Genomic DNA, 25,059 nt, shown 5'->3' with positions numbered 1-25,059 from the left:
TCAAACGTAGGTTGACTGAGGGTTAACTTACAATATTGCATTAATAACCCTGGAAATATGAACTGACCCCTTTAATTGGATTTAATCGCTACTTGGGGGTGATCCACTCATTAAATTTAGACATGTCATCAAAATTGATCTTGAAGTTGCAATTGATTCAGAATACTGTAGCTATGTTAATCTTTTGTAAAGCTAAATTTGATCATGTGACACCTTTGCTACTTCAGATACACTGGTTTCCTGTCAAAGCTTGAAAGTTTGCTGTTTGGTTTACAAACTTGTGACTGGTTTCTCTGTAGAGGCTCTCTCTAATTTAGTTCAACTAATTGGTACAACCGATGTGGCCCTAATAAAGATTGCCTAATTTTGGCCTTTCCATCTGTAAAGACGTTGTTTGATAAATCATTTCTTTCTTTCAGTGAAACGTTGGAATTTGTTGCTATATTTGGCAGGCTTAAATTATTATTATTATTTGTTACATTTGTATCCCACATTTTCCCACATATTTGCAGGCTCAATGTGGCTTACATAATACCGTGAAGGCATTCGCCAAATCCGGTACAGGATAGGTACAAAATGTTGTATTGGGATAGAGAAGATATGTTGTATTGGATTAGGGAAGATAAGATTCAATCAAGTTGGGTTGAGGTGAAAGAGTTCATTAATATCCAATACGATCTTTAATAGTGAAGTGTTGCAGGTTGAGTCATTTATGTTGGGTCATTCGGATATGCCCTTCCGAATAGGTGAGTCTTTAATGACTTTCTGAATTTTAGGTAATCATAAGTTGTTTTCACCACTTGTGGCAACACTTTCAGAAAGCTGCAAAATATTATCTTTTCACAAAAGCTTTTAATTTGTGATTGTTACTTTAACTGTAATTCCTGAAGTCATGCTTCGATTTTTGCTTTCCTACCCGCCTTGAACCTATTTTGTAGGGATTAGGCAGGATGTAACTGCACTTATAACATAACATAATATGAACAATGGCCCCCTTTACAATGCATACCCACACTTTCCACTGGGCAAATAAGTAACCTCAGTCTCCAATGGCCACAAATAGATCTGGTTTTAAGGATATCTACATTGCATATTTACCATATATAGTCTAAGAAAGTGGTTCTCAGGCCAATCCTCTGGACAACCAGCCAGCCAGATTGGCAGGATATCAATAATGAATATGGATCAGATAGATCTGCATACAATGGAGGCAGTGCACACAAATATATTCATTGTAGATTTCCAGAAATCAGATTGGCTGGGTCTGTCCAAAGGACTTGATTAAGGATTGCATACTTCGGTTATTCTGAATAGAGATGTGATTTCATTTGTTTCAATTAACACATATCAATTCTTTAGCACAAGCTAGAACATGATAAAGAAATGTAGCACGTACTAAACCATTTAGCACACACTGGGTAGTTTTAGCATGCACTAAAAAAATGTATTGAAAATCAAATATAAATTTCAACATTTTTCCTCAGCACACCAGAAATCCTGAACAGCAGATCTGTTTGCAGCTTTTGTACATCAGGGTTGCTTAATCATGTGGTAGCTCATTAATTCACACTCTCAGTAAAAGCAGTATGCTGTTCAAAGTATATTTCTGCCTCTTCAAAATCATTCAAACATGTTAAGTAGCAGGCAGACACTCCATGCTGAACTACCAATTTTGACCTTTCAAAACTAAACTTTAAACACAACCAACAAAATTTTTAGAAGATACTCATAATATAGAAACGCTTGTAGAAAGATTCGACAATCATTTCATATTCAGTACTAAGGTCTCACAACTTTGAAAGTTTCCAGTTTAATCAGAGACTAATACAGAGCTCTGCATCACTCTAAAATCTTTGTACTATTGCTAAACTCTCACATTTTAACAACCTATACCAACATCTATTCAAGTATACACCATAATATAGGGTTTCTCAACCCAGTCCTCGGGACACAACCAGTCAGGTTTTTAGGATATCAACAATGAATATGCATAAGATGAACTTGCACATGCTGCCCCACTATATGCAGATCTCTCTCATGCATATTCATTGGCGATATCTTGAAAGCCAGATGGGCTTGGTGTGTCCCAAGGACTGGGTTGAGAACCCCCGTTGCAGTGTAATAATGTGCTAGTCAGATACACAAAAGCATGGTCAAAAATCAAGAATGTTGGCAAAAAGCATCATCAAATTAGTCTAAGTTAAGCGGGATACGAGATCTAAACAAAGAAGTGCTAGTTCTAGCTCCTATCCTTAAAATGAGCTACTTTTGGCAACTCACTTATTTTTCATTTTTGTAGTATTAAAAAAAACTTCCACTCAAGCCAAATGTACTGAAAAAATAATGCAAAGGAGGCAAATCTATCATCCTGTATTCATCACACATTTTTCAAAATGAGTCTGCAATAATAGTTATGAATACACATGTTGGATTTTTCTCTCTCTACGGACACGAGCATTTCATCAGGTGGGCCAAGGACCGGAAAAGATCAACTTTCAAACTCTAACCGTCAGTGTCACAATCCTGTGGCCACACTAAACCTCTCCAGGCTTTACACTACACAAAACCCTTAATCTGGATAAGAAATCTAATCTAGCTCCAGTATCACCAAGCTCACTAAGAAGTCCAAGGCAGATGTTAATTTGCTTACACACACATTATATATTAGATAGATAGATAGATAGATAGATAGATAGATAGATAGATAGATAGATAGATAGATAGATAGATAGATAGATAGATAGATAGATATACACACACATCTGGTGCGCACGCTCAATTTCATTAAAACAAGCATGCTGGACATGACGTGAGGGGAAGAGAGAGCAGGGCAGGATATACAGCGGTGCCACTAGTTTAAAAAAAAAAAAAAAAGAGGGCAATAATCATGAATATTTTCAACATCCTAAAAATGCAAATATAAAAACTCTTTTGGTGTAAAAAATACCCCCCCCCCCCCCTTTTACAAAGCTGAACGGTAATACCAACACAACCCATTCACTTTGAATGGGTTGTGTTGGCATTACTACACCAGCAGCCGCTAGCGTGGCTTTGTAAAAGAGGGGGATAAACTTACAACATTTGTGCAAACCCTGAAGGTAGCTTTTGCTTCAGAGATTTGCTGTACTAATCGAAGAAAAAAATATATGCATGTCTGCTTTTTTTTTTTTTTTTAAGGGCAGCATTTCTGAAGTAAGAGTTTCTATTTTGTAGTTATTATTGTTTCATTACTTTTTATTCTTTAATTTATTTAGGGTTGCATTTTGATTAAAATTTCTAATCACAATTAATCACATGATTAAAGATATGTTATTTATTTTTTTCCCCCACTCCTTATGACTCTGGGCAACGGAGGGTTAAGTGACTTGCCTAGAGTCACAAGGAGCTGTAGTGTGAAAATAAGTAACATACCTTTAATCACACAATTAAAATTTTAATCGAAATGCAGTCCTAGGTTTTTTTTTTAATTTGAACTTTATTGAACATGGGTATTATATTCTTTTAGATTGTAACACGTTTTTTTTATGTTGTACGACAAGAAAGAACTCACAAAAATTTGCTCCTGCTTTTGCACGAGTATTTTTGTGAGCGAAAACTGTGAAATTTTTTCCTTAACCAAACTTTGACCCAGAAGCACCTCCTAAAATAACTGGGGAAAACTACATATGGTGATGATTAAAATACATACTTTTATCAGGAAAACGACCATTTCCATGGGTAAAATGTCTGTAAAAAAAGAAACGCTTTTATTTATTTCCAAACATTTCTATACTGCTCTGACTAGCAGAGCAGTGTACAGGCTAAAACAAAAGAACAGAAAAAGAAACTCCATTAAAAAATAGGAAAGCATTAACAATCACAACAAGAGTCAATGTAAAGGAAAGGTAAAGGTCATGGAGGGTAGGGTATAAATACTTCATCAAAATAGTCTAGAAAACAGGGTAGATAAATAGGTAGCTAGTGTTAGAAGTCAAACAGTCTCTCTGAAAACTTGCTTAAAAAACCAAGTTTTTAATTCAGTCAAAGTTCTTGAAAGAAATGTTACCACGAAGACAAAGGGGGAGAGTGTTTCAAGTAAGTGGAGAAAGAAAGAAATAAAACACTATGTTGCATAGATTCCAGATGGGAAGACCATGGACTGGGTAAAACCAATTGATGATCGTTGATGGATCGAAGGAACTAGTAAGGGACAGTTAAACAGGTCAAGTAATCAGGAGTACCAATTCAAAAAGCCTTAAATGTGATCAAAGTAACTTTATATATTATTTGCTTTTCCACAGGAAGCCAATGATATTTTTTCAGCAGAGGTGAAATATGATCTGATCGGTGGGCATGACATAATAACCTACTGGCTGTATTCTGAAGCGTTTGTAATTTCCGCAGTGTAGAATGTGGTAAACCTGCATAGATAATGTTGCAATAATCTAGTTGAGAATTTAAAAAAAGAAAGGATCGAAGCTTGGAATATTAACCAGATGCCGGATTGATCTATGCAGATGTAAAATCAGGAAACTAACCTTAGTTAAGTGTGAAACCTGTGGCAGAACAAAAGACAAGAGTGAAGAATTATGCCTAAATATCAAAAACTGGATACTGGAATGATCGATGTACCAAAAAGAGGAACAGGGGATGGGGGATGCAAAGGTGTACCAGAAAACCAACACATGATAGTTTTGTAGGTATTGAGTACTAATTATGTTCCTTGAGCCAGTTAGCAACTGACTCAACACAAGTATGAAGCACAGCAAGAGAGGGTAAGGATGGGGAGGTAGGGTATAATAATAGAAGTAAGCTGACATTCCAAAAGATTGGATGAATGCAGCAAAAGGACTCAAAAAAAGATTAAAAAGAAGAGGGGAGAGTATTGAACCCTGAGGTACCCCTCGGCGCAAATCCTTGTGTTCAGAAACAGTGTCAGAAAACATAACCTGGAAAGATAAAAAAGAAGTGAACCATGTTAAGACTGTACCAGAAATACCAAGAGAAGACAAGCGTGCAAGTAGTAGAGAGTGATTAAGCAGATCAAAAGCTGCAGTGAGATCTAATTAGTTGTGTATTTCTTCTGGTCTCCTTCCATCTCCTTGGACAACCATATCTAGCCAAAAACAATGCTCCCCTATTGGTATTTTGTATTTACCAAGAAAACTCTAAGAATCTGAAACCTGATGGTTTGCTCATTTCTGATCCAAGCATGAGATACAAATTTGTTTTAAAGACTTAATTATAAATATATATGAAAGACAAACAAATGGAAAACGTACTCTTGGTGTCTTAATAATTGGTGCTACTGCTCACAAGTTTCAAACTTGTGCTAATTCAACCCCTTATATCTAATTAGCTATATCCTGCTCCCAACCCCAAGATCAAAATTATCTTTCATTTCTACACAAACTTTTGTATATTAAGCTGCTTATTTTTGAAGCACATAGACTTACAAAGTTACACAGTAACATACGTAACTTTGTAAGTACATGTGCTTTGAAAATGAGCATCTAAGTTACCCCCCCCCCCCCCCCCCAAAAAAAAAAAAGAAAGTAATCATCTTCAGCCAGCCTAGTGGTAAGTACTGAGCATTACCATGCACGGACCTAGGTGTGATAGCAAGGCCAAGTATCTGCTCGTGTCAAGTGAAGCTAGTTATGCTGCAGAGGTTGCATTTACAGCTACTGAAGGGAAGGGTTACTACATGTCAACATCACTGGACAAAGCTAGGGTCCACATTAGCTGGAAGCTGAGGACTATCACTGCAATGATGGGAATGAGTTGAGAGAAAGATATACAATAGGAATCGCTGTCAATTATGGCTAATGGCACTGTAAGTCAGAGGACACCTGTTTACAAAGGACTTGAAAGTCCAAAGGAAGAGGAGGAGGAGGAAACTGACAAGCCAAAAAAAAAAAAAAAAAAACATTAACCAGCTTCAAACACAGAAAAACATGTTGAATGTTTTATGCTGCTCTATTTTCATCCTCCAGGAGTGAAGTGAGAACAGAACTGCAGCATCCAGCTATCAATGACCAATAAAAACTAATTTAACAACACATTATCTTTTGTACATGTGCACTGAGATTTACGGGAACTTGTATGACCACCTAAGTATAGTATACACAGAATAACTGTATATTCTATATGGTGTCCTAAACATCAGAGATCTCTTGTTTTCGTACCATCCATAGATAGCAACCCTCTACTTGAAAACTTTTGAGGTAAAAAAAAAAAAAGGTGGGAGTTTGGCTGTATAGGGACTTCAGTTTTACCAAACAATTAATTTGTGGTGCAGGCTGCATTTGCAAATTTAAGGCTATTTTATAGACTATATTCACTTCTTAATAGGAAAGACCTAGCTTTCTTGATACATGCTTATGTAACTTCTAAAACTGATTACTGTCTAAAAGTATAGTTTTACAAGAGACTTGTCGTCTTTATGAAGGATTAGGTGGTATATATTCCTTGGACTTTATGCTATTGTGTGCACATTTTAGATTGTACTTCTCATCTGGGGCTGTCTGGTGAGACAACAAAACTAAAGTGATGTAAAGTAGAATGCAATGAGTCCCGCTAAGTTTTACTGAATCAAAAGTTAAATGTTCAATTAACAGTTTTCCTGTAACATGAGCATATCTAAGGAAAATATGCAGAGCAAATACCCAATCAGACTATCAGAATAGTAGCACAGACTTGAGAGATTTGTAATATAAATCCTAAAACTAATCTTACAGAAGAATGAAAATACACAGCTTTTAATGTCTGCATTATGACTCAATCACAAGTTTTGTGGTATGAACGTTTCTGTAAAAAGTCTATATACATATTCATACTACAAAATTTGACTTCAATTTTATTAATACACTAACTTCAATATAACTTTGTTCCATATAGGATTCTACCATGGAACTACTCATTACTTCAGAAACATACCAGCAGCTACCTCTAACTAGGAAGTATATTCCTGGCACCAAAACTAGATAAAGTTTACAAAGTAGCATCAGTTTAATGTTAACAGGATCTACATTTTCATTCCTACTATTTAACGCTTCATCCATCCACGCAAAAATATCTTGGAGCAGAGAATTCTCATACACATAATATACCTTTGCTAAGTTGTACAGTTCATACCCTGAATTGTTTAACTTATGGCATTTACACACATATGCTGACAAGATATCAAATATATCAGTATTACACAAATTATAAATACTGAGACTACTATTTTAAAGACTTGACTACTGTATTTGCATGAAGAATGTCAGTTAAAAGTATGTAGCACACTGACATAGTAAATGACAGTAAAGGCCAAATTGACTCATCCAGTCTACCCAGTTGAAATTATTCCACTTTTGTAAATAAGCATACCACACCCACATGCAATGTAATACCAGTTCCTCCCCATGTCTTTTACCTAAACCTTCAACCCTTTTTCCTACCACTGCCCTACATATATGGAAATTTTAGAATTTAAAAGTTTTGGCATCTAATCTGTAGCAGTCCTGGCTAAGGGCCCTGTTTACTAAGGTGCGCCAACATTTTTAGTATGCACTAACGAGACACCCATAGGAATATATGGGTGTCTAGCAATAATTTTTAGTGCGCACTAAAAATGCTAACTTGGCTTAGTAAACAGGGCCCTAGCTTTTTCAAACTATGACAATCATGTTTTATATCTATTGCTTCCTCCTATTACTACCACACTTCAGGGTCCTTTTACTAAGGAGAGCTAAATGATAAGATGCTCATAGGAATATAATGGGCATCTTAGCATTTAGTGCACATCATTGGCACGTGCTAAATCCTTTAGCACACCTTAGTAAAAGTTCGCCTTCATTTTTAAGCATTTATTTTTCTCCTGCTTTAGGGGCCCTTTTACTTAAGGGCAGCAGAGCTACTGCTCGGGTAGCAGTGCTGTTTTCCACGCCCAGAAAATACATTTTATTTTCTAGCACAGGGGGGCATGCTCAGTGGTAATGGGCAGTGCACGGCCGTTGCCGCGCGCTGCCCAATTATCACGTGAGCCCTTACCACCTGCTAAATAGGAGGCGGTAATGGCTCAGGCAGTAAATGGCCACGCACCAATGTTTTTATTAGTGCACGGCTATTTACTGCCACCACTAAAAGCAAGACTTTTACAGCTGCAGTAAAAAGTGACCAGAGTACGCAGGAAACCCATGCACTAAAACTACCGCCAGCCACATTTTAGCACAGTTTAGTAAAAGGACTTCTTAATGCTGTATTTGTTTTACGTGACGATGATACCTGAACGAAGGTTCTCATAACAGCTGAATGAACAGTGTCCCACTTTATGTGGATTTATAAGCATAAGAGTAATTCACTTCCAAATATCAAAACAATCTCACTTCAGAGTTTTAATGAACTACTACTGAAAAAGGTGTGAGCAAAATCCAAATAAAGATAAATCAGAAAGGTAAAGGAGGATTGAAATGATTGTTTGATTTATCAACTAAATGTATTTTTCTCTAAACTTTTAGCAAAGCAGAAAAACTTCTGCAATTCTGGGCTGGGTAATTCCATGGCAAGCATCATCTCTAGTTTCAGGGATTTATTTATTGTTATGGATGAATCCTAACCACTTTTATCTCTAGACCAGTGATTTTCAACCCAGTCTTCAGGAACCACGTGGCCAGCTGGGTTTTCAGAATATCCACAATGAATATGTATGAGATAGATTTACATACCAAGAAGGCAGTGCATACAAACTCTCATGCATATTCATTGTGGATAGCCTGAAAGCCCAATACTGGGCTTGATGGACCTTTGGCCTATCCCTGTACGACAATAATACTTATGTAATAATACATCTGAGGGCTTTTCAAGCTATACTCCTTTCATCAGATCTTATTCAATAAACATTGTTTTACGAACACAGAATGGGTAAAATTCACTTTCGAATAAGCTCATTTGGTGTATTAAAAGCTGGCCAAACATGGAAGAAGCCACCCTTCACTTCAAAATTACTGCCCTCCTCATTCTAAGACAAATCACGCAAACAAGTCTTTACTAGCACTGTACAGAAGCCCAACTGAAAGAACATGCCAAAAAATGGAAAGAAGAAATCCACTTGAAGCAAGCAGGGCTGGTGTTTTGAAGCTCCAAGCCTGCCCAAAACTGAAAACAGCACAGCCTTCAGTTGGTCTTGGGGGCCCTCTCCCACATTCTTGTTCTGAGTTCCAGCAGGTCTAACACTGGACCTGAACCTAGTAAAAATAAAGGTGTGGAATAGGTGTAACCCTGGCATGGATTGCTCCCATTTACCCAAGCTGACTCTTAAGACCTGCAGATAGCAAGAACATTCCATTTCTTCCATTCTGACTTGGCCTACCACTACCCAATTTATGATGCTTGGGAGGGAGTATCAATGGAATTCACATCACACAAATGTAATTCTAACCAAATGTTGAAGTCTGACATTCTGCCAAGAACTACTAAATGAAATATGCTACCTAAGGGGCCCTTTCGCTAAAGCTTAGCGTACCCTAGGTGTTAAGAAGCCCATAGGTATAAAACAGGTTTCTAGGCATTTAGAGTGCACTAATTCCATTAGTGCAGCCTAAGCTTTAGGAAAAGGGGCCCCTAAATTTTTTAATTAAGAAAAAAAGGAGATAAAGTCAAGCAAAAAAGCACCCTCACCAAAAAGGTGGGCGAGGGGTATGTGACCTCCCCTCCCCTTTAAACCTCTCCACTGTCCAATTCATTCTAAACTGATCTGATGACGGGGACATAACTCTAACCCCACCTTTTACAAAGCCACTAGCTGCAATGGCTAGATCATGATTACTACTTTTTCCATATACACAAAACTAGGAAAACATTGTAACATTTCTGGTCCTCAGTTAATCTAATAAGAAGGTATTACTTAAAATTTTACTGTTGACGCTCATTTCAAAAATACCTAAGTAGACCATTTTATTTATTTATTTATTTTATTTGTTGCAATTTATTTACCGCCTTTTTGAAAGAAGTCACTCAAGGTGGTGTACAGTAAAAATAAATCAACCATTACCAACAGACAATTACAGCAGTAAAAATATTCAAATACAAAGTATGGTAGTTTACTTACAATGTCAACACAATGCATAATAGAACATTTTGATTTTCAGAAGTGTTTTATTACCCTTACTCTCCAATACGTTTACGCAGTCAGGTTCATGTCTATTAAAACTTGATGTACAGACCTAGCCTGAAACTTTCAGAGCAGTTTACACAATCACAATTATGGAAACCAGTACATCCATATGTAAATTAAGAATAAAAATATAAATATCATAAAAGATAGCATTTAGGATCTCAGAATTTATCATAAAAAGCATGTAGCAAAAGGTCTAGAAATTAGGAAAAGTTGATGCGTTGTGCGCTCTAGCTGATAATTCAGCCATGATCTGTTGATGGCTTGATGCTTGTGTAGTTTACAGACAGACAGACACTGCAGTATAGCTCTGCCTGCACCACCCACTTGAGACCGAGGGAACTGACAGTTCCTAATATCGAATGCAAGGCTTCAGTTAATTTAAAATACATCTTCTACTAGTTCCCAAATCGCCCCCCCCCCCCCCCCCCCCATATATTCCCCAAGCCCCCTGACCGAAACCCCATGCGTCACGGACCTCCCCGGTACTTTGGAAGTATTCCTCTTCCAGAACTGTTTTCTGCCAGTGTCGCTCGCCATATCCATTCCACATAACTCCCGAATATCCTGGTCCCTCACTTATCACCGTAGCCCTGACGGCAAATCCTCGACAGCTCAGAGTCAGCTCACTCCTCTACCACAGTCCCAGCCTTCAAGGAGCAGTGCGCCGCCATAGCTTATCAGCCTACAGAAAGAAGCACGACGGCCATTGGCCAGCAGAGAGGGCTGGGAGACAACACCCAATCACAAGTGAGCTTGCTTCGGCGTGTCAAAGTCCCCAACTTGGATCGTTCTGCAGAAGCTCGAGCGCTTCCGAACGTCACCGGTGCTGGTCTCGAGCCAGAGGAGCGGCGGTGTCTAGTGGCGTCACGTGGCCGCGCGCGCTCATCCTCTGTGGAATAATTGGCGTATGACGGCAGGAGATGACCGAGTAGGAGGGGCTACTTCTTGCTCCTTGTCAGTCCCGGAGGAAAGAGCTCTCTCCACGGTGTTAGTGTCGTTAAAACGGTTCACAACTTACACAAGAATTGAAGAGCTAAAGCGAGAGATCATATTGCTGGTTGGATTGAGGGATTTCGTGAAATCCAAAGAACCTTTTGGGGGGGGCAAAAAATTATCATATGTTCTTCAAGTGACCGATCGCCAGATGTAGTAATAACCAGCCTGACAACTCATTGTTTTGGTCTGGTCATTATCCCACATACTGGGCTTATCGTTTAATTCCATTTCACTATAGTCAGTCTATTATGTGATGTAAGTACCGGATAAAGTTAAATTTAAGCCAACAGAATTAACAGCATTTTGTTGTCATTGTTATGGGTCATTTAAGAAACAGCGTTAGTCTGAATTTTTTTGTTGTTGTATTTAACTTCCTTGGGGAGGGGAAGTAACAAAGTATTGTTTAGTTTATTGATGGTCTTTCTGTACCACCTTTTGGTAGGTAGCAACAAGGCAGTGTACAATAAACAGGCCAAAGCTGATTATATAAAACAATTTACAATAAATAAAACAAAAATACAAATCTTAAGGTAATAGGAAAAATAAGGAAAAAAGAGTAGCCTAAGCAGGATCACCATATCATCTGCCAGAGCTAAAGTTGATGGGAAAAAGCCTGCATAAAAAAAGGGATTTCAAACCAGCCTTAAACTTAGTGAAGGAGGGTTCACATAGATGAGTCGGTGACTCAACTGTTTGGGGAGGTTTAAAATGGGTGGGTCAAGTTAAAAAAAAACCTTATGGAGGGGGGGACAACTACATCAGCAGTAAAAGAACAGTGGAGGCACTTTTAAACACAGAATGGAAGAACCTCTCCCTAGTACCTCTGTAAGTGATGGTATCATGCACAATGAGTGCACTCCATAGGATTTAATGGGACAGAGTCAACATAGGTTCAGGCAAGGGAAGTCTTGCCTCACCAATTTGCTTCATTTCTTTGAAGGCATGATTAAACGTGGTTAAAGATGAGCCGGTTGATGTAGTGTATCTAGATTTTCAGAAAGCTTTTGATAAAATTCCTCATGAGAGACTCCTGAGAAAATTAGAGTCATGGGATAGGAGGCAAGATTCTGGTGTGGATTAGGAACCGGTTATTGGACAGAAAACAGAGGGTAGGGTTAAATGGTCATTTCTCTGTGTGGGAGGCTGAAGTACAGTTGGGGGGCACTGGCATTTCAGTTACCTGTTGCACGCTCGATCACTGGACTGGGTCTCACATTGTACTAGTTCCCTTTTTTATGTCCTGTTTTGTGCGGTTTGGCGGAAAGTCAATAAGCATCTTGGTGGGGATGTTCATTCTATGCCTTTGCTGCCTGTAGTTAGGAACGCTTGTGGCTCCCCCCCCCCCCCCAGACTGTTGGATGTGGCCTTTGTGAGATGGACTCAGGCGGCTGCCACTTATGCATGTGGTGACGGAGTTGGGTAAGATTAAACCCTTTGGTGATTTACAAGCGGAGTTTCAGTTAGGAGGCAATGTTTTGTTTCAATATTATCAATTGCGGCATTTTGTGGCTTTGTTGCCAGCCGAGGCACTTTGGTCATCCGCTCGTGTGCTCAACGAGCACTTCCCTTGAAATGTTATCATAAACATCTCCAGGACCAGGTTAAAGAACTTGATTATGGCAAACATTTGCATAAGTGGAATGAGGGCCTGGTGATTACACTTACGGAGGAGCAATTTAGACATAGTTTACTGCCAAGAGGCACTTTTACTTGCAACATTTTGCATGGTGAGTTGCAGTATAAGTTTGCTATGTTTGTATGTTTCCCAGCATAGGGCCTTTCTGGCTACCCTGTGCCCCAATGCTGTATGTTTGCAATGCTTGCAGTCTCCAGCTACTATGGGTCACATGTTCTGGTCCTGTCCCAAGTTAGTAGTGCACACTTTTTGAGTAAGCCCTATGAAAGAGATTTAAGTCATCTACATCCTATTATGACAGCCTAAGTATTTTGACTATTGAATGGATGATGCAGTTGTCTTAGGGCTCTCCTTATTCATTGTTGTCCCATGTATGCATATATACATTGAATAATAACAGTAAAAAAATGGTTGTTTAGAATTGAATTAGTTGGTGCTTTTCACATTACATTGGTCTTTGTATATTGGATTTGTGATTTTTGCCAGTGTTTTATTTATTTATTTATTTATTTACTTATTTTTGTTCAGTATGAAGACGGACATGGAGAGGGTTCATTCAAAAGTGAAGGCTCTAGACCAGCTGTTCCCAATTGGTGATCTGCAGCAAACTCATAGGGAGTGCTAGCGCTGGTGGCTGAAACATGCTGCCGACTTCCTCAGGCAGCATTGAGCTTGAGGCTCAGGCAACGGATTGCTTCAAGTGGCAGGGCTTGGGCATCCCCACCAACAAAGGTAGTACTCCACACCGCTGAGGGAGAAGACCTGAGACAGTTGTCCCCCAAACTGTGGCCTAGGGGCACCATGAAATCCTTAACATTAAGAGCACTATGAACGGAATACCTCAAGGAGTTATTAGCTGGATAAGAACATCTGGGAGAAGTAGAAAAGCAGTAGGCAAAACTGAAAGGAGCTATTTTAAGAGTAGCAAACCTTTGGTAAAAAAAAAAAAAGTAAATAAAAGTAAGAGAAAAAGAAGGCCACAGTGGATCCTAAAGGTAATAGCTGAAAAGATAAGAAAAAGAGACAGAAAGATCATTGCCTCAGGAGCAACCCTGGGTTTGGGGCCTGACCTGCAAGGAGCCCCCTGAACCGGGGGCTCCTGGCTAGTCAGGGTAAGCACCATTGGTCCCTTATATGTATGGTGCCTGGTACGTCCACCTGAGGAAAGAGTTTTAATGGGTAAGATTTCCTTCCCTTTTCCCTAGGAAAAGTTCCAAAAACACTTCTGTGAATTTAACCCTTAAGATTTTTCACTCCTCTGTTATCTGTGACCTACAGTCCTAATATATTTCACATAGAAAAGAAAATAAGATGATACCTTTTTTATTGGACTAGCTTAATACATTTTTTGATTAGCTTTTGAAGGTAGTCCTTCGTCAGATCAGAAATCAGCAAATCTTGATAAGTAACAGCATATACAGTGGGGGAAATAAGTATTTGATCCCTTGCTGATTTTGTAAGTTTGCCCACTGACAAAGACATGAGCAGCCCATAATTGAAGGGTAGGTTATTGGTAACAGTGAGAGATAGCACATCACAAATTAAATCCGGAAAATCACATTGTGGAAAGTATATGAATTTATTTGCATTCTGCAGAGGGAAATAAGTATTTGATCCCCCACCAACCAGTAAGAGATCTGGCCCCTACAGACCAGGTAGATGCTCCAAATCAACTCGTTACCTGCATGACAGACAGCTGTCGGCAATGGTCACCTGTATGAAAGACACCTGTCCACAGACTCAGTGAATCAGTCAGACTCTAACCTCTACAAAATGGCCAAGAGCAAGGAGCTGTCTAAGGATGTCAGGGACAAGATCATACACCTGCACAAGGCTGGAATGGGCTACAAAACCATCAGTAAGACGCTGGGCGAGAAGGAGACAACTGTTGGTGCCATAGTAAGAAAATGGAAGAAGTACAAATGACTGTCAATCGACAAAGATCTGGGGCTCCACGCAAAATCTCACCTCGTGGGGTATCCTTGATCATGAGGAAGGTTAGAAATCAGCCTACAACTACAAGGGGGGAACTTGTCAATGATCTCAAGGCAGCTGGGACCACTGTCACCACGAAAACCATTGGTAACACATTACGACATAACGGATTGCAATCCTGCAGTGCCCGCAAGGTCCCCCTGCTCCGGAAGGCACATGTGACGGCCCGTCTGAAGTTTGCCAGTGAACACCTGGATGATGCCGAGAGTGATTGGAAGAAGGTGCTGTGGTCAGATGAGACAAAAATTGAGCTCTTTGGCATGAACTCAACTCGCCGTGTTTGGAGGAAGAGAAATGCTGCCTATGACCCAAAGAACACCGTCCCCACTGTCAAGCATGGAGGTGGAAATGTTATGTTTTGGGGGTGTTTCTCTGCTAAGGGCACAGGACTACTTCACCGCATCAATGGGAGAATGGATGGGGCCATGTACCGTACAATTCTGAGTGACAACCTCCTTCCCTCCGCCAGGGCCTTAAAAATGGGTCGTGGCTGGGTCTTCCAGCACGACAATGACCAAAACATACAGCCAAGGCAACAAAGGAGTGGCTCAGGAAGAAGCACATTAGGGTCATGGAGTGGCCTAGCCAGTCACCAGACCTTAATCCCATTGAAAACTTATGGAGGGAGCTGAAGATGCGAGTTGCCAAGCGACAGCCCAGAACTCTTAATGATTTAGAGATGATCTGCAAAGAGGAGTGGACCAAAATTCCTCCTGACATGTGTGCAAACCTCATCATCAACTACAGAAGACGTCTGACCGCTGTGCTTGCCAACAAGGGTTTTGCCACCAAGTATTAGGTCTTGTTTGCCAGAGGGATTAAATACTTATTTCCCTCTGCAGAATGCAAATAAATTCATATACTTTCCACAATGTGATTTTCCGGATTTAATTTGTGATGTGCTATCTCTCACTGTTACCAATAACCTACCCTTCAATTATGGGCTGCTCATGTCTTTGTCAGTGGGCAAACTTACAAAATCAGCAAGGGATCAAATACTTATTTCCCCCACTGTATAAGTGAAACATCAAAGTGCTTCAGTGACAGTCTGAAATATTTTGATGCTTCACTTTTATTTATTTGTTGCATTTGTATGCCACATTTTCCCACCTATTTGCAGGCTCAATGTGGATTACATTATGCCGTAGTGGCGATCGCCATTTCTGGAATGAGTGGTATTACATGAGAGTTCATAAGTGACAGAGTAGATTACGCAGTCAAGTATTAAAGGTTCATTTCCGGAATGAGAAATCAAGTGGTATTGTGTTAAAGTTTAATTAGTGACAGAGCTAAGTGAAGCAGTCAAGTATTGAGAGTTCGGTCTTGTACATTCCTGGTATAGGTTTCATTGTCTGGCATTTAGGATGGATCATTGTGCTATGCCTTATTGAACAGGTTGGTTTTTAGTGATTTTCGGAAGTTTGTTAGGTCGTGCATTGTTTTTATGCTGTTTGGTAGTGCATTCCATCGTTGCGTGCTTATGTATGAGAAGCTGGATGTGTAAGTCGATTTATATTTTAATCCTTTGCAGCTAGGGTAGTGGAGGTTCAGGAATGTGCGTGCTGACCTTTTGTGTTCCTGGTTGGTAAGTCTATGAAGTCTGTCATGTAGATCGGGGCTTCGCCATGAATAATTTTATGAACCAGGGTGCAGATTTTGAACGCAATACATTCTTTAACTGGGAGCCAGTGTAGTTTTTCTCTTAGGGGTTTGGCACTTCCATATTTCATTTTGCCAAATATGAGTCTGGATGCTGTATTTTGGGCAGTTTTGAGTTTCTTAATGGTTTGTTCTTTGCATCCGTCATAGATTGCATTGTAGTCATCTATGTGGTTTAACACCATTGATTGTACCAGGCTGCGGAATATTTCCCTTAGGAAGAAAGGTTTTAATCTTTTGAGTTTCCACATTGAATGGAACATTTTCTTTGTTGTATTTTTCGCTTGGCTTTCTAGTGTGAGATTTCGGTCAATTGTAACTCCGAGAATTTTCAGGCTATCTGAAACAGGAAGGGTGTACTCTGGGGTGTGTATAGTGATGGGTTTGTTCGTGTTGTATTGTGATGAGAGGATAAGATATTGTGTTTTTGATAAGCTGTTACTTATCAAAATTTGCTTATTTTTGATCTGACGAAGAAGGGCTATCTTCGAAAGCTAATCAAAAAATGTATTAAGTTAGTCCAATAACAAAGGTATCATCTTATTTTCTCTGTTTTATTTTATTCTATTTGTACTGATTACCTTTAAAAGTGGACTAACACAGCTACCACATCTCTCTACTCAATATATTTCACAAAACTCGCCCCCTGAGATTTGCTCACTATTTAATCTGTCCTCAGTAAAGCTCCTCCCCTTCCTCTAAAGCACGGGTTGCTATGGAGAAGAGAAAAGATACATTTCACTGACAGCCTGCATTCAATACATAGACATGTCATCAAAACTGTCAGAGAACTCTCACAAACAAAATGCCAGCCTGTTTAGTACACAAATCATGTCCTACTGAAAACATCTATAGGAGAAGGTGGTATTGCATTAACAAATATTTCTGTTCTGTTTTCACAGAAGAAGGGCCAGGAGTAGGACCGCAGAAAACAAATAGAAATGGAAGTGTGGTAGATCCTGAACAATTTTTAGAGGACTGCATTTGTGAGGAGTAGCTAAATTAAGGTAGATAAAGCGATGAGGCCAGATAGCACACATCCAAGGGTACTGGAGGAACTTAGGGAGGTTCTAGCTGCTCTGTTTGACCTATTTCAATGCTTCTCTAGAGTCAGGAGTGGGCTCAAAAGACTGGAGAAGGGCATATATGGTCTCTCTCCACAAAAGCAGAAGTAAGGAGGCTGAGAACTACAAGTTGGTTAGTCTGACCCAGGGGCGTATCTGCATGGGGCCACAGGGGCCTGGGCCCCCGCAGATTTCACCCTGGACCCCCCCTACCTTTGCTGGTGGGGGACCCCAACCCCCCGCCAGCCGATGTCCGCTTCCTCCTGCCTTTAAAAATATTCCTTCAGCTGGCGGGACGTCAGACTCCGAAACTGGATTGCAGCTCTTTGAATGAACAGCACGCCACGGAGGACGAAGAAGAACTTGAAGACCTCGGCTCGGCTGGCGGGGGTTGGGGTCCCCCACCAGCTGAAGGAATATTTTTAAAGGCAGGAGGAAGCGGACGTCGAATGGCAGGGGGTTGGGGCCCCCCGCCAGCAAAGGTAGGTGACGGCGGCAGGGGGATCGGCAATGGCGGCAGCGGCAGGGGGGTTGGTAATGGCGGCGGCGGCAGGGGGGCTATAATGTGCCCCCTCACTCTGGCCCTGGCCCCCCCCTACTGCCGAACCTCAGATACGCCCCTGGTCTGACCTCTGTGGTAAGTAAATTAATGAAAACATTTCTAAGACAGAGAATAGTGAGTTTCTGGAATGCAATGGATTTCAGGACTTAAGGCAGTGTGGTTTTACTCAAGACAGGTTTGGTCAAACAAGTCTGATTAATTTTTTTAACTAGGTGACTTAAAGAGTTGAATTGAGTGGCTGCGCTGGATGTGTTTTACTTAGGGGCCCTTTTAATAAATCTTAGCATGTGCTAATCGACATTAGCATACACAAAATGCTGCCTAGTCTATTTTATACCTATGGGTCACTTGGTACTTAGTGCACACTAATGTCCATTAGGGGTGCTAAGGTAAAAAAAAGGATCCCTTAGATTTTAACAAAGCCGTTGACACAGTTCTGCATAGATGAATTATAAACTGTGCCCTCGGTATGGTTCCTAAAGTAAATGAAAGGGTTAGGAACTGGTTGAGTGGAAGGCGACAATGGGTAGTGGTAAATGGCCTAGAGGACTGTGAGGAAAGAGACTTTACAAGTGGTGTGCTGCCATGATCAGTTCTTGGTTTGGTTCATGTTAAAATATTTGTATGCAATATTGTGGAAGGGGCTGTCTGGTAAGGTTTGCCTCCTTGTGGATGATACCAAAATCTACAATAGGAGGTGAGTCTCAGTTGAAAGGAAGCTCTGGAATGAGGGGGCATAGGATGTAGGTGAAAGGGGACAGACTCAGGAGTAACCTAAGGAAATATTTCTTCATAGAAAAGGTGGTGAATTCATGGAATGGCCACCTGGTGGAGGTGGGGGACACAAAGACTGTGTCTGAATTCAAAAAAGTTTGGGACAAGTACATAGAATCTCTAAGGAAGAGGAAGGGGATAATAAATGGTATGGATGGGCAGACTGGATAGACCATATGGACTTTATATGCCTTCATTTTCTATGCTTCTAAGGGTCTTATTTTCAAAGCCCTTAGATTTACAAAGTTCCAAGTAACCTGTGGAACTTTGTAAGTCTAAGGTATTTGAAAATGATTTTTTTTTCTTCTGTTTCCATTCACGGGGACTTGGCTAAATAATTTTCTACAACATATTATTTACAGTTCTTTGATGATATGGTAAATTAGCTGCATACTATGCCAGAAAACAAAGGACTTGTGGTTTTACATCTTGGCTAACACCACAGTGGATTTTGTACCAAGAACTTATATTGTTATTGGTCGATTATTAATGTTCATTTAGATAATCAAGAGGACTCAGAGTCCAAGGCACTAGTAGATACACTGCAATATTTGGGGTATTATAGTGTGGAAGAAGGTCCAACTCATGAAAAAGTTCATCAGATTGATCTATTGGCATATAGGTTACAGTCTAAGAGTGATTTTCAAATTGTAGATCCTGTATGGAAACCAACTATCTGGTCAGACCACTTTAGTTTACAATTTGTTCTTAAAAGTAGAGAGGTTGTTAATCCTTTTAAATCAGGTATTAGTAGGAATTATCTTTCAAGGGGCAAGATTTTAGCTGTCTGATCTAGCAGAAGAGTGCAGTTGAAGATAACTCTAAAAAGAACAACCAATCCTCCTAAATCCCCTTTTGAAACAAAAGACCTCTTTGCAGTTTGTTTACAGTACTGGGAAAATTGGCTTTAGGGTGTTAATTTTCAAAGCTGTTGGAGCTATAGAAATGCTAAGTAGAAGTAGTAGTAGTAGTAGAAGGGGAGAGACAGGATTTTTAAGCTGCAGGGAGACCAGTATGTTTTGTTTTATAATGATGCAGGGGAAAGCGGAGAGCCACGTGTTTGTGTTTGTATCTCACTTTTCTTTTTAAACATCCTGGCTTGGATTTTTATGGTGCAGGGGGGCCTTAACGACAGGTCTGAGCACACGTAAAATTTCTGACGGTAAATGATTCGTTGCAATCATTGGTATGGTTAGTGCATTCCGAATTGTCCACATTTCAATGGTAGTTTCTCCTTTGCATTCCGTTTTCATTAGCTGCTTGCTTCCTAGGAAAAAGGCCTTTAATGCATGCAAGGGTTAGGAATTTCCTTCCTTAAAGGGTTGTTAGAGGGTCGTTAAGGTTTAGTGCATCTAGCCCTCAGTCGGATAAAATTTGTGGTAAAGTTCTGGATAATATTGCGTTAGTTCAGCTGAAAAGAGGTTCTGGAAAGACAAAAACTATATGGTATAATGAGAAATTGTTGGAATTGAAAAGAGCATGTAGGAGGTTTGAGAGATTGTGGTGCAAGGGGCGTTTGAATACCCTAAGGCAGAATGTGTTGAGGCGATATATATAAAGCTGCCATAAGACAAGCTAAGATTAATCTTATTTCTCCAATTGTGTTGGGGAAGAACATCTTGATACCAAGAGACTCTATTCTCAGGTAAATACTTTAATGAGTACTGATGATGTATTAAAAGTTAATAAGGTGGTGCCATCAGCAGATGAGGTTGTGGTATTTTTTTAGAACTAAAATTGAAAAAGCCAGAAAGGATTTCTCCATAGTTAATTACCCCACTGGATTCATTCAGAATCTAGATTTAACTAACATTATTCAAGCTGATAGAGTTTGGAATAATTTTTTCCATTCCTGCTGGTCCTTTAATTCAACAATGCTTGCTGAAATACTCAAAATCTTAATCTGATGTCTGTCCAGGAAGTTTGATGTCTAAAGCACCCCCTCAATTCATGTGGTTTTTATATCAAGGTTTATTGGAAATGTTGGATAATGGTCAATTTCCAAAGAAGAAAGGTTTAATTATCCTTACCACTCCCTAAAAATCTGTCAGGTCAATCTAGTGTAGTCTCAGACTATAGACCAGTAGCTTCCATACCACTTCTAGTTAAGGTAATGGAAGGACTTGTAGCACAGCAATTGACAAATTACTTGTTATATTTTACATCAATTTCAGTTGGGGTTCAGGAGAAGTTTTAGCACAGAGACAGTTTTGGCTACACTGTCATCTGAGCTTAAGCAAGAAGTTACTATGGGCAAAAAGGTTCTTTTGATGCAATATGATCTCTCTTGTGCATTTGATCTAGTGGATCATATGGTAGGTACTGTTAACTATTTTGGTTTTTTTAATGGGGTGGGAGGTGTGGGTCTTCAGTGGTTTAAAGGTTTTTTTGACTAACAGAAGTTATAAAGTAAGGATGAATGGATCTTACTCCTCTGAGTGGATTCCAAGCTGTGGGAGTCCCTCAGGGTTCTCCTTTGTCCCACATTCTTTTTAATTTAATCCTGGCACCTTTGGGTAAAAAGCTAGTTGGGCTGGGTTTTAGAATTTTATTGTATGCAGATTATATAAAACTGTTTTTTATTCCCTGTGAAGGTCACCTGTCGAATTTAGTCCCTATTGCATCTAAGGTGATATAATAGAAGGATGGGCAACTACCTTTGGACTTAAAATGAATAAGGATAAAACAAAGTTCATAGTGTTTGGTAGCAAATTCAATATGGGAAGAGAGAAAAATGTATGTATTGATAATATTGATTTTCCACTAGAGTCGTTCCTTAACATTTTAGGAGTAATTTTTGATAAATACCTATTGTTTGAAGAGCCAGTGAAACTGCAAAATAGTACATTTTAAAATGAATCGGAGAAGATATTTCTTCACTCAACGTATAATTAAACTCTGGAACTCTTTGCCAGAGAATATAGTAAAAGCAGTTAGCAGGGTTTAAAAAAGGTTTGAATAGCTTCCTAAAAGGAAAGTCCATAATCCATTATTAAAATGGACTTAGGGAAAATCCACTTCTTATTTCTAGGATAAGCAGCGTAAAATGTATTGTACTGTTTTGGAATCTTGCCAGGTACTTGTAACCTGGATTGGCCACTGTTGGAAACAGGATGCTGGGCTTGATGGACCTTCGGTCTGTCCCAGTATTGCAGTACTTATGCAGTAGCCCATAAGGTGCTTATTGCACTGTGGAAACTATGTCGTATAAAACCAAATTTTGTGTCGGAAGTGTTTAGATCGATTGCGCAAGCAATTGTGCTGTCGCATATTGAGTATTGTAACATTATTTACCTAGTTTGTAAGGGTGTAGTGTTAAAACTTCAAACTTTAGTAAATACCACTGAGCGATTAATATTTAGGGTTTCTAGATTTAGCAGAGTTTCCCCATTATTGATACAGTTGCATTGGTTGCCAATGCAAGCATGAGTTGCCTTTAAGCTTTATTGCCTTGTTTTTTGAATTGTGCATGGTGAAGTACAGGAGTATATGGTACGTCTGATGCAATTATTGCATATAAATATTACACCTGGATCCAAATGTTTTGTACTTTTATAATATCCAGATCTAAAACATGTGGTTTATAAACAGGTTTTCTCTGGCACATTTGCTTATTTAGCAGCTAGCCACTGGAATGAATTACCTATTGATCTAAGAAGGCAACCTAATTACATGTTTTTTCAAAAACTGTCGAAAACCTTCTTGTTTAAGAAACTTTTAATGTGACTGTGGTTTTTTTTCTTGAAGGTTAGTTGACCATCATACTGTATGTAATATTCCTGGAGTTGGTCCAGTTTACTGTTTTGTGAGTCATACTGAACTTTTTTCGTAAGTGTGGGATACAAGTGTCTATTATTATTATTATTAATAAAATCTGTCTTGATAATTTGCCACCAATTAGGTAGGGGAAAAAACTGTTTTGGGTGAAATGCTCTGCTTAAAATGTTATTGTTGTATATTATTGTTTTCCTTTGAATTTGTGTACTATTTTTCTCCAAAGCACTTTACAATTAATAATCATAAGTCTTGTGCAATATAAAGGGTTAATCAATTTTACCACTTGGTTATCTGCCAGACCAGGATATTCCCAGCTGCAAAGAACCAAGGCAAAGCCTCCAGCATGTGAATAGAAAAATATTAAATCATTTGCAGCCTGGAGCAGCTTTACAACAGTAATGTACTTTCAGGAATATTCTGAATTAATAATATGTACATAAATGAAGCATGAGAGATGAAGAGCTACTGGATATCTTTCAGTTTGTAAATTAAACCAATCTCAGCAACAATAGATTGCAAATGCTTAATTTGGGATTTTATGCAGACCATATTCATAAATCTCTCATGATTTTGGTGGGCAACATGACCTATGGCACATGTTTTTCCCATTGCAGAGTTAATACAACAGCAGTTTGAATAAATTGTCCTTTACAGCTTGGACTCATTCCTTATTTGTGCAGTCGAGCTCCAAATTCACAGGGTTTTTTTTTGTTTTTTACTTCCTTGGTGACTTTGTATCATATTACCCGCCTTCTGTCCCTTCTCTAGTAATTTTTAAATTGTATCATATTAACCACCTTCTGTCCCTTCTCTTCCCATCTCAAAACATTTTTTCTTAGTTCCAGTCTTTTTCTAAGCCTCCTCCCTCAGTACAGAGCTTCATTTCCTTTTTATAAACCTGACAGTTGCTTCCTGCTTCATTGCTGTCTGATAGATTACTGTCCCATGAGCTTACATTTACAGCTTACCCAGGAACTTCCTCTATTTTATATAGTCCTCCTAACTCTGCGCATGAGATCAGCCCAATGGACCCTGGCTTCTCAGTGGTAAGCTACGGGAAATCTGAAAGATGTCATCCGAGTGTCCCCAGAGCTTGTTCATTCCAAATGCCTCAGCCGCAAAAGGTGCTGACGACCGATGCACCCCTCCTGGGTTGGGGAGCTCATGTGATGGGCTCCACACTCGAGGTGTTTGGTCCACCCGGAAATGAATCTTCAGATCAATCTCCTGGAGCTCCGGGCAATCTGGAATGTTCTAAAGGCTTTCAGAGATCGGCTGTCGCACTAAATTGTGCTCATTCAAAGAGACAACCAGGTTGCTATATATTACACCAACAAGCAGGGGGATACCGGGTCACACCCTCTGTCATGAGGTCATCTGGATGTGGCATTGGGCTCGCCAACATGGCATGTACCTGCAAGCACTTATCTGGAGGACAAAAACAACATGGGTAGTCTCTCAGCATGACTTGTCCACAAGATCTTCCAGGCATGGGACACCCCCTCCGTGGATCTCTTTGCCACTCAAATCAAATACAAAGTCCCTCAGTTCTGTTCCAGGTTTCAGGCCCAAGGCAAACTACCATCAGATGCCTTCCTTCTCCATTAGGGAACAGGTCTGCTGTATACATATTCTCCCATACCTCAGTCGGTTTGGATAGACAGTGTTGCAGAATCTGTTTAGTGTCTAGAATCTAACTCCACTCCTCTAGGCCCGTTTTATTCTGTTCCAGGCTGCACTCTCACTCAGTTTGTGTATAGTTTCAGGTTAATCTGAGTTATGTCCTTGCCGTTTTGAGGTACAATTGGCCAATGTTTGTTGTTTTCGGTGAGCCTGGATGCTAGGGATTCCCCACTTGTGAGAATAAATAAGCCCGCTTGTCCTCAGAGAAAGCGAAGATACTTGTAGCAGTTATTCCCCGAGGACAGCAGGCCTTATATTCTCACAAACCCATCTCCCCTTGGAGTTTCTCCAATTTACTATTTTTTTTTTTTTTTGCTGTAGTATATTACTGAGCTCACCGTGTTCTCGTGGTAGGCGGGAAGGCATGCGCGCATGAGCGGTGGAGCATGTCTTGCATTCCACAAAGCTCTACCTATGCTTGTCATAAGTCCTAGACTGGGTGACGCAGTCGGCGTCACCCACTTGTGAGAATATAAAGCCTGCTGTCCTCGGAAAATACCTGCTTCAAATAAGTATCGTTGCTATTTCCCACATGCTAATCATACATATTTTTCAAAAATATTTTTTCAGGGGGTGTGTTTTGGGTGGGGAATGGGTGTTGAAGCATTATCAAGCTAGTGTATTATGATTAGCACCCGCTAACTGGATAATGCAGACTTAACACAGGAGTACTTAGTGCCTCCTTGATATTGTCTGGGATGGCCAAGAATTTATGCAAATAGTTTATTGGTATTTTCTATACTGCTTTCACTGATTAGGCAGAACTAGGTGG

The 25,059-nt window shown here is 39.7% G+C and overlaps 1 protein-coding gene across 1 annotated transcript in view; it reads right to left on the bottom strand.

Annotated features, from left to right (window-relative positions):
• TBC1D22A (TBC1 domain family member 22A) overlaps positions 1–10,977 on the bottom strand; it is a 382,275-nt gene extending 371,298 nt beyond the window's left edge. Inside the window, exon 1 of the mRNA XM_030216168.1 lies at positions 10,617–10,977. Within this exon, the coding sequence (XP_030072028.1) occupies positions 10,617–10,684 (68 nt within the window). The 5' untranslated portion in view covers positions 10,685–10,977. The remainder of the gene's footprint in view (positions 1–10,616) is intronic.
• Positions 10,978–25,059: the final 14,082 nt, after the last annotated feature.

Source organism: Microcaecilia unicolor, chromosome 10 (genome assembly GCF_901765095.1).
Source record: "Microcaecilia unicolor chromosome 10, aMicUni1.1, whole genome shotgun sequence".
Taxonomy (NCBI): domain Eukaryota; kingdom Metazoa; phylum Chordata; class Amphibia; order Gymnophiona; family Siphonopidae; genus Microcaecilia; species Microcaecilia unicolor.
This window is presented reverse-complemented; position numbering and strand designations above follow the sequence as displayed.